This window comes from Helianthus annuus, chromosome 10, assembly GCF_002127325.2.
Source record: "Helianthus annuus cultivar XRQ/B chromosome 10, HanXRQr2.0-SUNRISE, whole genome shotgun sequence".
NCBI classification, from domain to species: Eukaryota; Viridiplantae; Streptophyta; class Magnoliopsida; order Asterales; family Asteraceae; genus Helianthus; species Helianthus annuus.
Window position 1 is genome coordinate 143,917,059 of NC_035442.2, and position 13,832 is coordinate 143,930,890.

At 41.9% G+C, this 13,832-nt stretch overlaps 1 protein-coding gene across 1 annotated transcript; it reads right to left on the reverse strand.

Moving 5' to 3' along the window:
• Positions 1-655: 655 nt before the first annotated feature.
• LOC110885857 (transcription factor TCP4) lies at positions 656-2,836 on the reverse strand. Its single transcript, XM_022133579.2, has 2 exons — positions 1,015-2,836; positions 656-934 (listed from the first exon to the last, which is right to left on the reverse strand). Exon 1 carries the CDS (start codon positions 2,278-2,280, stop codon positions 1,054-1,056), a length of 1,227 nt encoding a protein of 408 aa, XP_021989271.1. The 5' UTR covers positions 2,281-2,836; the 3' UTR covers positions 656-934; positions 1,015-1,053.
• Between the last annotated feature and the right edge of the window lie 10,996 nt (positions 2,837-13,832).

A 13,832-nucleotide genomic window follows, 5' to 3' on the forward strand; every position in this document is an offset into this window, starting at 1 on the left:
ACAAAAGGGCATTTAGCTTTATCAAGAAAGAATTAGATTCTGACTTTTTTTTTTCTAGCAACATGGGGTTTTGGCAAAAAGCACAATCAAGTCATCTCAAAACAAACATCAACTAGATGACCCTTTTGAAGATTTCAATTTTGCCCCAACACAACACAAAACAGAGCTTTAAGAAATGGTATTAATGGCACATGGAACTTTCAAGATCAAGATATATTATATATATATTTCAATATGAAGTGTAGATTACCACCCGAAAATCGTTTGAAAACGACAGATCACCGATGTGGGAGACTGATGTGGCTCCCCCAGAAATTTGCGCATCCAGCCAACGATACCGATGGAGATGTTAAAAATGAACCTACCCACCATGTTCCATTAGGGCACACTAATGAAAAGCAAAATGAAGCAAGGTTTGGGTAAAAAGAGAGACAACTTTCAAACCCCACATCACATAATTGACAATTTTTCTAAACAAAGGGAAACATGATCAAACATCCCATTTGCTCCTCTCATGGCTTCAATCTGGAAACCAAACAAACCAAATGCAAATAATGTGTCGACTCGCCCTATATTCGATTCGACCCGATTCAACTAACTCTATATCATCATCAAAGATTCTTTTGTTACCAAGTTGGGTAAAGAAAAAGGGAACTTAACAGAAAAACAAATCACTTTCCCTGTTTGAGCAGAGTATTTTAATTGTAAAGCAAAACAAGGCAATTAACATAGTCACATACATGGCCTAAAAACATGAAATCCAGATAATTTAAATTAAAACATGGTTTAGAGCTAAACAAAGAGCTCAATTCAAACATGAAAACTAAATCTTGAAAACCTGAATATGAACTCAGCTTTTCTTGTAGCACCCATTGATTGATTGATTAGTGGAATTGTGCCCCCCTCTTCTCTTGCCAAATTGCTTCAAATTTTCCTGAAATCATCACAAAAGTTAAACTAACAATTAAACATGAATAACAAATCATAATTCACAACAAGTATTCAGTTTTTGACCTGTTTGGGGGAGGATAACAATTACAAATTCACAATGAATCAATGGTGAGAATCTGAGGAAGCGGACGAAGGCCTATCCGATATGCCATCGTGTTCCTCCTCTTGCCCTTGAATTCGAGCTGGAACCCGAAACCCTGAGAACCCACCCAACCCGGAAGCAAAGCCGGGGATCGAAGACGGGTGGTGGAACGCAAGGGTCGGGTGCTGATCAATCGCCACACCCGTAAACGGTTGCGGCGGGTCGATCCAAGCCCGAAACGAAGGTGCTGTACTGGACTGAAGGGGTCCCCTCTGAGAACTATTGTTAAACAACTGATTGTTGGTTGCTTGACCAAACAACGGTTGCAGAAACGGCGTCGTTTGCGCCGCAGCCGGTTGCGAACTGAATACAAATCCGGTGGATGCCACCGCATCTCCACCCCACGCCACCATTCTTTGATACCCACCACCACCCGGGTTATCCGCCCAACCCGACCCGTCATAATACATATTATTATTAATATTAATATTAATATTATTATTATTATTATCCGCTTGTTCGTTTTGATTCTGGTGGTGGTGTTGAAGAATTGTCGGATCTTGAAACGATTGAAGAGACAGCCGCAGATCTTGACTCCGATTACTAGCGCGTGAGAGCAAATCCGACGGTGGAAAACTCTGATGAAACTGCTGCATACCTGAAGAAGTATTATCATTTGTAGGGTTTGAAGAAGCACCCATCGGAAAAAACGACTTTATAGTATCAGCAATCGAGTCAGAATCAAGTGAAGGAGGCAAAAAGCTTGAATTTTGATTACTACCCATTTGATTATCAACCATATTATCATCTGGGTGTTGCTCAAAATGCCCTAATTGATCTGGGTTTTGCTCAAAATTAACCGCCACTGAAGTCGAACTAGGGTTTGTTGTTGTGGGTTTCCACGCCGGTAGCTCAGCAAGCTCATCAATGGCGGCTTTTGCCTTTTTAATCAGCCAGTCAACGGCTTTGCTCGGCCGGTCGTAGCCGAGGCGGTCTTGTACGTCGTAGAATTGTATAGCCGTGTGAGCCGATAACCGTACGCGCCGGTCGCGTGGTCCTTTAGCGGTGCATACTTTACTGTGGCGGTCTTTTCGACCGGTGGAGCGGACAATGTGGCCGCCTTGAACTTCTACAATCTCGCCGCCGGTGGTTCTTAATCCCAATCTTGATGACCCACTTGCTTGTTGGTTGTTGTGGAGTTGTTGTTGGTTGTTTTGTTGGTGATGATATTGATAACTTTCTCCCATTTTTTCCGGTGCATATTCTTGTTGGAAATATGGGCGTTTTTTGGTACCTAATTGTGTGTGTTGTTGGAACCCATGAAACCCTCTTGTTTGAATTTCTTGTTTTGAATCTTCCACCACTTGGTTGTTGTAAAGAGGAAGGTGATGATGGTCTCTTTGAGGATCCAGAATAAGACCCTTGTGATGATGATGATGATGATGAACAACACCCTCTTCTTCTTCCTCTTCCAGTTTTTATAAATAAAATCAAGAAAACAACAACATGAAAAAAGTTTCCATAATTTGGTTCATGTTTTAATAACTCTTAACAAGATTTCAAGAAACAAGAAACCCACTGAAAAGATTGTGGCTTGAACCCAGATTTAGGCCTAACCCATCTCCCCCTTTTGTTGTTTGAAGAGTTTGAAGGAAGATATTTGTTGTGAGTGGAGTGGGAATGAGAGAGAGAGGGAGAGCACCACACCAGATTTCAAGAAACAAGAAGGAAAGAGGCAAGGAGGAAGGGAGGAGGTGGTTTATGTAGGAGGGGGAGGTGGTGAGGAAAACAGTGAAACAAAGAAAGAAAGAGGAATATTTACTTTTGTGGGGTCTACAATTGGGTTAGTGTTTGGAGGCTTTTTAAGATATTTGTTCTTAATCCAAACTTTAATAAATTACTCCTTTATGGAAAACTCCTAATTCTTAAGTACTTTTAATAAATTACTTCTTTATGGAAACTCCTAATTCTTAAGTACTTTTATTAACAGTCTAGATAGATATAGGGGTGAGTATTTGGTATGAGATGCAGGGTATTAGGGTGAATGGAGTGGGTGGTAAACTCACGCGGTAAACGTGTTTACTGATCGGTAATACCGTCGTCAATGGTGTTTATCGTTCGGCTGCATTGTTTGATCGGTGAAGGTTTACTGATGAGGGAAGAGGGAGAGAGAAAGATATGTGGTGGGGTCCATTACTTCTCAATCAATCACACATTTTTTCTTTTTTTAAAATAGTTTACCTAAACCCCATTAGGTAAACCACCGCCAACGTTTTTAAGCATTAGGTAAACAATTTAGGTGAATTGACGTGACATTGTCTGATTGGGTGAATGAGGAGTTTATCTATTTCAAATAGGTAACCACTCCCTTCACCCTTAAATTTTTCGTATGAAATTATTTTTCATTACCAATTAGGTATTCTTTTTGACGTTCTTCGTACCGAATTATTTTCGATGCCCACTTTTTAGTTTTTTTTAACAGGTATTTTACCGAATTTTATCTTCAAGTATCGGTACCCGTATTTAGTAATTTTCAGTACTGGTACTCAGCTATCCCTACATATATATGTGATTTAAAACCTCCCCCTCTTCATAATGCTAAAACTTATAATAAAGCTTCACAAACCTCTAACTCATCAAGTCAGATTTTATTCTTCTCACTTTTTATATAAATAATATTGTTTGTCTGTGTACTGTACTGTAGGGGTGTTCAAAATCGGATATCCGGAAATTCGGATATCCAAATTTCGGATATCCGAAAATTTCGGATAGTCAATTTTGCTATCCGATTCCGTATCCGAAATTTCGGATAATCGGATATCCGAAATTTCGGATACGGATTCGGATAATAAAACGGATATCCAAACTTCTAAAAAAATTGTTTCAAAATAAAGATTTATTTGAGGTTCATATAATGAAGCAAATGTGAATCTGTCATAAATCAAATAAGTAACAAATCCAATAAACAAATGTGAATATGTGATTTGAAGCAAAGGATTAGTGATTCATATAATAATCTAACTAAAACATAACAAATCAGACACTAAATCGTATATTCAGAAAGAGGATAAAAACAAAACAAGGACAAATAAAAAATTAAACCAATCTTTAATCAACTTAGAAGTTTAGAAGCAAAACAAGAACAAATCTGGAAGGCCTTGACTGTTGTTGAGGTTGATTTTTCGGAGAAGCTCTCGATATGTCAAGGGTCGAGGGAAGCTAGAACGTGTTGACTCTTGACCAGTCGGAATCAAGCTTGAATGTCGAGTGAATGAATTTGCAATATCATCTTGCATCCAGTGGAGAAGTAGAATGGGGCTGCGATGTAAGGGTTTTTAATGAGTGGTGAGGGTGTACACTGTGTTCCCGAGTTTTTGAAAGGAAATAATTTTTAGTTATGTTCCAGAGTTTCATTAAAGGAGAGAAGAGAAGAGAAAATGAAAGTTTTTTTTGCCTAAATTTAATCTTTCCAATTTGGAAAGAAACGGAGAGAAGAGAAAAGAAAATGAGAGAATCATTTCTTTTCTCCCCTTAACTTAACTCGGGAACACAGCGGTAAAGTTTGAATGAAGGGGGCGACTGCATTGTAGAATGGATTAGGAAGAAGTAGGGTTTTCATTTTATTGGTATATATATTTAAAAATAAAAAAATAGTATTTAATATTTCGGATATCGGATATCCGAAATATCCGAAAATTTTCAGAATCAGTATCCGAATCCGAATTTTCGGATATCCGAATTTCGGATATCCGAATTTTCGGGTATCCGAAAATTCGGATAATTCGGATTCGGATTTTTGGATATTTCGGATTCGGTTTCGGATTCGGATTTTTTTGCACACCCCTACTGTGTAGAGTCCATTCATCTCAATCCGTATGGGGGTTGCTTCTGAGAACTTGAAACATCCGAACACCACCACACAACACAAGGCTAGTCCGTGGGGGTAGTCCGCAAATTCAGACGGGTGCCACATCAAAGCATTACGGGTGCTCTTAGATAGGAGGGGACACCGTGACACCATCATATCTCTTAGGGACTCTTAAGGTTACCAATTAGAAAATAAATAAAAGGTTGTAATTTATAAGGTCCATTTCATATATATATGCACCAACGCGTGTCTTGTTGGATTGTGGTGGTTTGAAAAGCAATAAATGCTAAAAAATATGTAATCCTCTTTTCAGAACAAATTATAAATTATAAAACTATAAATTAGCAACATGTTTATGCTTAAGGTTGTATTCTTGGCTTTGGGAGTTTTTCAAAAGAAAAATGGAATTTTCATTTCTAATACTAGAAATAGATGTATGAACGACTAGAAACGAAGGAGGGGAGCATGACATGTTCAGGATTCCAAAGCTAAGGAGCGTAGAAAACATGATCTAGGAGTAGTGAGGTTCATAAAGGGAGGAGATGGGCGGGTCTTAGTCAAGGATCATGACATTAAGTTGAGATGGCAAACCTACTTTCACGATCTTTTCAACTATGGGAGGCCTTACTAACAAGAAAGAAACAACCACACTATTGAAAGGCCACAAAGGAATAACTGCTGCTGTCGGAGTATCACACAAGGGGAGGTGAGGAAAGCACTTAGGAGGATGGGTAGGGCTAAGGCAGTTGGTCTAGATAACATACCGATTGAAGTGTGGAAGTGTTTGGGAGATGAAGGAGTTCAATGGCAAACTACTTTATTCAATGTTATTTTTAGATCTGAAAAATGCCAGATCAATGGAGAAGTAGTGTCGTAGTGCCGCTATATAAGAACAAATGTGACGCCCAATGTTGTGGGAATTACAGAGGAATCAAGCTTCTAGGTCATACTATGAAATTATGGGAGAGGGTCAATAAGACTAAAATTCAAAAAGAGACTCGGGTCACGATAAACCATTTTGGTTTCATGCCAGGGCGGTCAACTACGGAAGCGATACACACTTGATGGAAAATATAGGGAGAAGAAACGAGATCTACATATGATGTTCATTGACCTTGAAAGGGCATACGACAGTGTGCCACGTAAACTGATTTGAGATAGTTTGGAGGGTAGAGGTGTACCTAGGAGGTATGTTGACATAATTAGGGATATGTATGACAGGGCTGAAACTAGTGTTCGAGCGCATGTAGGGGATACTAATTTCTTCCCTGCAGAGGTGGGACTCTACCAAGGGTCTGCATTGAGTCCGTTTCTTTTCGCGGTCGTCCTTGATGAGTTGTCTAAGTCGATTCAAGAGACAGTTCCATGGTACATGCTTTTTGCTAATGATATTGTGTTAGTGGCGGAGACTAAGCAGAGCTTAAATGCAAGGTTAAAGGAATGGCAAGCAGCTTTAGAGGATAAAGGTTTAAGGATTAGTCGCTCTAAGACATAGTACTTGTACTGTGACTTCAGTGGTGTAGGCGATGGCGAGGACATTGAGATCACCATTGAGGGAAAATGATTCCATAGGTAACTAAGTTCAAATATCTAGGATCTTTTGTACCAAGGAATGGGGAGATAGATAGTGATATATCCCACCACATCCAAAGTGGTTGGTGTAGGTGGAGAGTAGCTATTGGGGTATTGTGCCACAAAAGGTTCCCAACTAGATTAAAGGGGAAATTTTATAGGGTGTCAGTTAGACCAGCTATGTTGTATGGGACATATTATTGGACCATCAAAAAGACACAGGCGCGCAAGATGGAGGTAGAGGAGATGAGGATGCTTTGGTGGATGTGTGGGCACACACGTTTACACCAAATAAGAAATGAGGTTTTTAGGGAAAGGTTAGGAGTGACTAGTATATCAGATAAGATAAGGGAGGGAAGATTGAGATGGTTTAGAAATGTCACACCCCAACCGATGGCGGAAACATCGGGGTGAGGCACTGAGCGAAACAGCAAGTAGCGATTGTGAGTATTATAGCAAGTAGTATAGCATAAGCAAGTACCATAGCATGCGATTTGTTAGCGTATTTAGATATAGATAGCTGTGTGTAGGCGTGTTCCATAAAGCGAGGAGCAAAAAGCGAATAAATCTCCAAAATTGAAACAGGTAAACACGTAAAACCACATAAAACACATAAAATCACACATAAAATTAAAGGATCAGCGGCTGCGAGCTCAGAATCGAAACATATAAACAAATAAAATCAGCGTTTGGAGCCTGAAATTGGAAGTAGATTGTCCTGGGTGATAGACATCGACTACCCAAAGTGATTCGACTATTCTGAAGGACTTCGAGTACACGCATTAGCTTAGTAGACTGTGCTTTCTCACCGTCATATGGTGAACGACACGCATCCTTTCGGATGCTACGCGGGTTGAGTCATTGAAATCCATTGAGACTTTGGTGAGAGTTTTGTAAAAGAAACCAGGGAGTGGAACGTGTTATCAAGATTCGGGTTTCACCCCTAGCTTAACAACTTGTCCCAGACGCTCCGTTTTTTTTTTAAATAAATTTGAGAATTTCAATAGATAGAAAAGGAGAATTTCGTCAAGATATGGATTTTACTCCAGATTCAACGCAAATTCTCGTGTTTATAGTAAAAATGCGCGTAGAGCGAACGATCTAATCGATTGTTTGCAGTATTCACACCTAATCTCGACACAATCACTCGTTCGTTTTTCGAAAATTGTGCGTGTCGTGCTTGCCTTAGGAAAAGCAATGTGATAGTGCTCGTCCTTAGGAAAGGCCGATGGAGTGTAGTATATTCGCGAGTCGAGCAAATAACAGAAATAGGCTCGCGTAGAACCCCTACTGGGTTTGCACAAGGCGGTCTGTTGGTACTTAGACTATAGAGTAGGTCGTTTCTAATACATCGACCTGGACTAGGTCGAGTCTTGCCTAATTCCCTATTGTTATGGCTCTGATACCAATCTGTCACACCCCAACCGATGGCGGAAACATCGGGGTGAGGCACTGAGCGAAACAAATTGTCCAAGAGATTCCATAACAACTATAATTACCAAATATTTAATCATTACGTCCCATACCGTAACATATAAAGTAACACAGTTATTACAGACAAATTGTTCTCAAAGACAGATAAAAACTGTTCCGACAACTCATAAATTATTTAGTTCGTTTCTAGACCACCTAAGCTTGATTCCATGACATCCAGCAATTAACAGCATCCTAAACACCTGTCACATACGTTAAAATAGGTCAATACACATAGTGTAAAGGTGAGCATACAAGTTTAATAGTAATAATAGTAGCAAAAGCGGTTTACGCATAACCGGCATGTAACATGTTGAAAAGTGAAGCATGTAAGCTATCGACAATGAAATACGCACAGACATGACTACAAGTTGTAGAATGCGCAACACATATCACCACCGTGACACGTGAAGTAATACCCTTAACAACCCCTGTCCACGACAGGTGCTGAGTCCAAACTATAGTACTGGTGATCCGATCGGATGACCGTCCGGATGGATGGTCACCCGGACGGATGACCATTCGGTCGGAGGGTTGTCCGTTTGGGATGGATGGGTTTGTGTATGATGTGACTTTGAAGTTTTCATTATAGCATTCATAAAAATGAGAAGTATCTCTACCTTTCAGGTCGTCCGGTCGAACGGTCATTCAGACGGATGGTCGTTCGCTCGGATGGAGATCCGTCCAAGCAGAACGTTGCAAAGATTCAAGTCTCCTGTAGGATAGTCATTCGATCGGATGGTCATCTGATTGGATGACTATTCATTGGAAACTGATATGTTTGAAGTTTTGCAAATTGTTTAAGTGTTGAACAGAATTCACAAATCATCCGCTTGGATTGTCGTTCAATTGGATGGCGATCCGATCGAACGGCAATCTGCTTGGGAACCTGTTCGTTCGTATAACTTGTAGAATCCGTTAAGTTTAGAAAGTTGCGGTTTGACCGAGACGGTGCGACGACGTGCTAAACAACGGAAACCTCATCAGGTCCAACTTATCCGGTCGGACGGGAATCACCCCGTTCGATCCAAACCAGCTGTTCAAGACGGTGTTTCATGTTCAACCCGTGAATCGGTTGTCTCTTTGATAGTAATCCGTTCACAGTCCGACACTTCATCAGGAAATGAGTAGAAGGCCTGAACGAGCTCAGATTCTATCGGTTTTTGAATGAAAAGTTAAGAATATTGAAGAAAAGTTTGAAACACTTAGTTTAAGCTTAGATTAGGTGAAATCAGTATTTAAACATTGTAGAAATCCTTTAGATCTGAGTTGTTCTTGGTGGAATGAGGTCACACTTTGGTGTTCATAAGAACCCATGATGACATCATCCTAGAACAACCCAAATCCACAGATTTCATGGTGAAAAGTTAAGATTTGATGGTGAAATCGATGAGAAAGTGCGTGTAGATGATAGAAGTACAAGATTGGAGATGAAAACTTACAAGAATCGCGAGGAATCGAGAGAAAATAGGCCTAGAGCGTGCTGGTCATAGGGGAGAGCTGTCACATCATGAACAGTGATGTGACAGGTGAGTATTTATAGGTGTGAGGGTGAGGGTGAGAAAGGCGGTGCAAGGAGACGGGTCGGAGGGCCTTTCTATCGGATGGCCATCCGATCAGATGGTCATCCGGACGGATGACCATTCGATCGAATGGTCCTTCGATCAGATGGCTTGTGTGAGTTAGTTTCCGACTTTTCGTTTCGTACGTTGAGCGTTGCGATGTGTTTAAGCGAGTGTCGAATAAGCGATGCGATAGTATTAAACAATAGTTGCACAAATGACATAACTAACATATGACATAAAAGTAAACCTCATATTTCAAGTTCGCGATGAGATTGCGTTGTGATAGAGTTGCGATTGCGTTTGCGAATAACACCGTTAACACAAATAAACATGCACAAGTAGCACATAGTAGCACACTCACGTAAAACCATATCTAGAACTATGATTCGAGTTGCGATGCGATAGCGTAAAGTAGATTAGCGTTTAACTGCGTTTATTGCATTGATACTCCACATAATACAACTAAAATAGCATAAAACCAAGTATTGATTAAGGAGTCGGAGAGTACAATCAATAATTAAGCAAGGAATGACAGGTCGAATTAGCAATCTTTTCTTCCTTTGACTTGTACTTTGACTTCAAAAGTCGGGTTGTTACAACCTCCCATACTTTAGGGAATTTCGTCCCGAAATTAAGGCGCAGGCGTAACGAATAGCTGTGGTTACTTAGCCTTCATGTCACTTTCGAGTTCCCAGGTGAACTCGGCGCCGCGTTTGCCTTCTCAACGAACCTTTACAATGGGAATACGTGAGCGTCGAAGTTTCTTGGTTTCTCGATCCATGATCTCGACTGGCTTTTCCACGAAGTGTAATGTTTCGTCCACTTGTAGATCCTCAAGCAGTACATGTAAATTCTACTCGGCAAGACACTTTTTGAGGTTCGAAACATGGAAAGTCGGGTGGATGTTGCTAAGTTCCTCCGGTAGTTTGAGTCTATAGGCCACCTTGCCAATCCTTTCCAGAATTTTAAAGGGTCCAACATATCGAGGCGCGAGCTTTCCTTTCTTGCCGAATCTGATGACCCCCTTCCGAGGTGAAACCTTTAGGAGTACATGATCGCCAACGTCAAATTCAAGGGGCTTGCGGCGTCTATCGGCGTAGCTTTTCTGACGACTCCGAGCTTTCAGCAGATTGTCTCGAATTTGGAGGTTTGTCAGTCGTTTGTTACAACAGCTCAGGACCGGTAATTTGCACGTCCCCGATCTCGTGCCATACAATAGGGCATCGACATTTTCTTCCATACAATGCTTCAAATGGCGCAATCTGAATGCTAGAATGATAACTGTTATTGTACGAGAATTCGACCAAAGGTAAGTGCGCATCCCAATTACCACCGAAAGCTATGACACACGAGCGAAGCATGTCTTCAAGGGTGTGTATCGCGCGTTCAGTCTGACTGTCGGTTTGGGGATGGAAAGCGGTACTTAGATTAAGAGTAGTACTGAGAGTAGATTAAAGTGTTTCCTAAAGACGCGAGGTAAACTGACCATCACGGTCAGAGATGATATCATGAGGCATCCCGTGTCGACAGATGATTTCGTCGGTGTAGATCCATGCTAATCGTTCTACCTTAAAGTCTTCTTGTATGGGCAGAAAATGAGCAGATTTTGTTAGACGATCAACGATAACCCAGATGCTATCGTGACCTGATGACGTGTGCGGGAGTTTCGTTATGAAGTCAATAGCTATACTCTCCCATTTCCACATATGGATCTCGGGTTGCACGAGTAAGCCAGAGGGTCTTTGTTGCTCAGCCTTGACTTTCGAGCAAGTCAGGCACTTCGAAACGTAGATAGCGATATCCTTCTTCATTCCAGGCCACCAGTACCGAAAACGGAGGTCATGGTACATTTCATCGGCCCTAGGATGAATGGAATATCGAGACTTGTGCGCTTTAGTCAACAATATATCTCGAAGGTTATTGCGAATTGGAATCCAGATGCGATCGAGATAGTAGTAGATACCGTTCGATTTGGTGACAAATTGAGATTCAGCACCACACTTCTTCATTTCCTCTCGCAAGGTATTCTCAATGAAGCAGGCGTGCTGAGCGTCACGAATTAAGGCTTTGAGGTCGTGCTGGGCGTGAGTATTACAAGCGCTATGCAAATAGCTTCGTCAAGTTAGAGCATCAGCAACGACATTTTCTTTGCCAGGGTGATAACGAATCTCACAGTCGTAATCATTAAGAAGTTCAACCCATCGGCGTTGGCGCATATTCAGTTCCTTTTAGTTTAAGATGTGTTGCAGGCTCCTATGGTCGGTGAAGACCGTACACTTGGTAACGTAAAGGTAGTGTCGCAAGATCTTTAACACAAAAACAACTGCACCAAGCTCGAGATCGTGGGTTGTATAGTTCTTCTCGTGGATCTTGAGCTGACGAGAGGCGTACGCGATAACCTTGTCCCGCTGCATGAGAACCCAACCGAGACCAAGGTTTGAGGCATCGCAGTAGACTACAAAGTCATCGTTTCCGTCGGGTAACGCGAGGTTAGGAGCGTTGCAGAGCATATGCTTCAGAGTCTGAAAGGCAGTCTCTTGTTCAGTTCCCCAAACAAAAGGCTTTTCTTTATGTGTGAGAGAGGTAAGCGGCACAGCGATTTTCGAGAAATCAGCGATGAATCGGCGGTAGTAACCTGCCAATCCGAGGAATGAACGAACTTTGGATGGGGATTTCGGTGTAACCCAACTCTTAACAACTTCGATCTTCACGGGGTCGACGTGTATACCTTGACTATTGACGATGTGACCGAGGAATTGAACCTCCTCTAGCCAAAATTCACACTTGGAGAACTTGGCATAGAGTCGATTCCCTTGGAGTAATTCGAGAACCAAACCTAAATGTTGCGCATGTTCGGCTTTCGACTTCGAATAGATCAGGATATCATCGATGAATACGATGACGAAACGGTCAAGAAAGGGTTTACACACGCGATTCATCAGATCCATGAAAACCGCGAGTGCGTTGGTTAAACCAAAGGGCATAACGACAAACTCGTAGTGGCCGTACCGGGTTCGAAAAGCGGTTTTAGGTATATCTTTCTCCTGGATTCGTAACTGGTGATAACCTGAGCGTAAATCGATCTTCGAAAAACACGTAGCACCTTGTAACTGATCGAACAAATCATTGATTCGGGGCAGGGGATAGCGATTCTTGATAGTCAGCTTATTCAATTCCCTATAATCGATGCACATCCGGAATGATCCGTCCTTCTTTTTGACGAAAAGGACAGGTGCGCCCCAAGGAGAGGTGCTAGGGCGAATGAAGCCTTTGTCAAGCAATTCCTGGAGTTGACTCGAGAGTTCGCGCATTTCGGACGGAGCGAGGCGATAAGGAGCTTTAGCAACAGGATTTGCTCCAGGAATGAGATCAATATGAAAGTTAATATCACGACTCGGAGGTAAACCAGGTAAATCATTAGGAAAGACACGATGATAACCATGAACCACAGGCACCTTATCCATTGCCTTCTTTTCCTTTTCCTCCACTACTACGATGTGCGCCAAGAAAGCTTTGTATTCCTTTCGGAGATACTTGCTTGCTTGGATGCACGACATGAGTATGAGATCCTTCGATGCGACTTCGCCATAGACACAAAGTTGATCACCATTAGCGAGCGAGAAACGAATCATTTTATCGAAACAGACGACTTCAGCACGATTTTCGCGAAGAAAATCCATGCCTACTATGATATCAAAACTACCAAGCTGCATCGGAATAAGATCGATAGGGAAGACGTGATTGTTGAGTTCAAGCGTACAATCATGGAGAACAGAATGAACAGTGATGGTTCTTCTAGTGGCAACTTCTACGTCGAAGGGAGGTAAGCGCGTTTACGTTTTAGGAGCTTTTCGAATTCTAACGATACAAAATAGTTATCGGCTCCAGTAATAAATAAACACGAAGCATATATACCGTTGACAAGGAACGTACCATTAACCAAATTGTTATCAGCTTGGGCCTGGAGGACGTTGATGTTGAAGGTACGTCCACGGAATGCTTGTTGAGCTGGCTACTGCTGCTAAGGCTGCTGCTGTTGATGTTTTTGCGCTGGCTGCTGCTGTGGCTCTTGCCTCACCACTCTGTTTGGGCAGACATTTGCAAAGTGGGTGGGATCACCACATGCAAAGCAGGCTATTGCGTGGGCAGCGGGGCAGGAGCTGCTTGTTGGCCTTGGGGAGAGGGAAGAGGAGCTGGCAGTGCAGGAGCTTGAACTTGAGCTTCAGCTTGGCGGGGACCAGTACGACAGTTGGCTGTAAAGTGGTCGTACATGTTGCAGTGAACACAAAATCGACACGCGATCCCAACATGATGATGGTAG

What these genes read in the sequence shown, in the direction of transcription:
- LOC110885857 (XM_022133579.2), bottom strand. Translation starts at nt 2,280, where the DNA reads ATGGGAGAAAGTTATCAATATCATCACCAACAAAACAACCAACAACAA.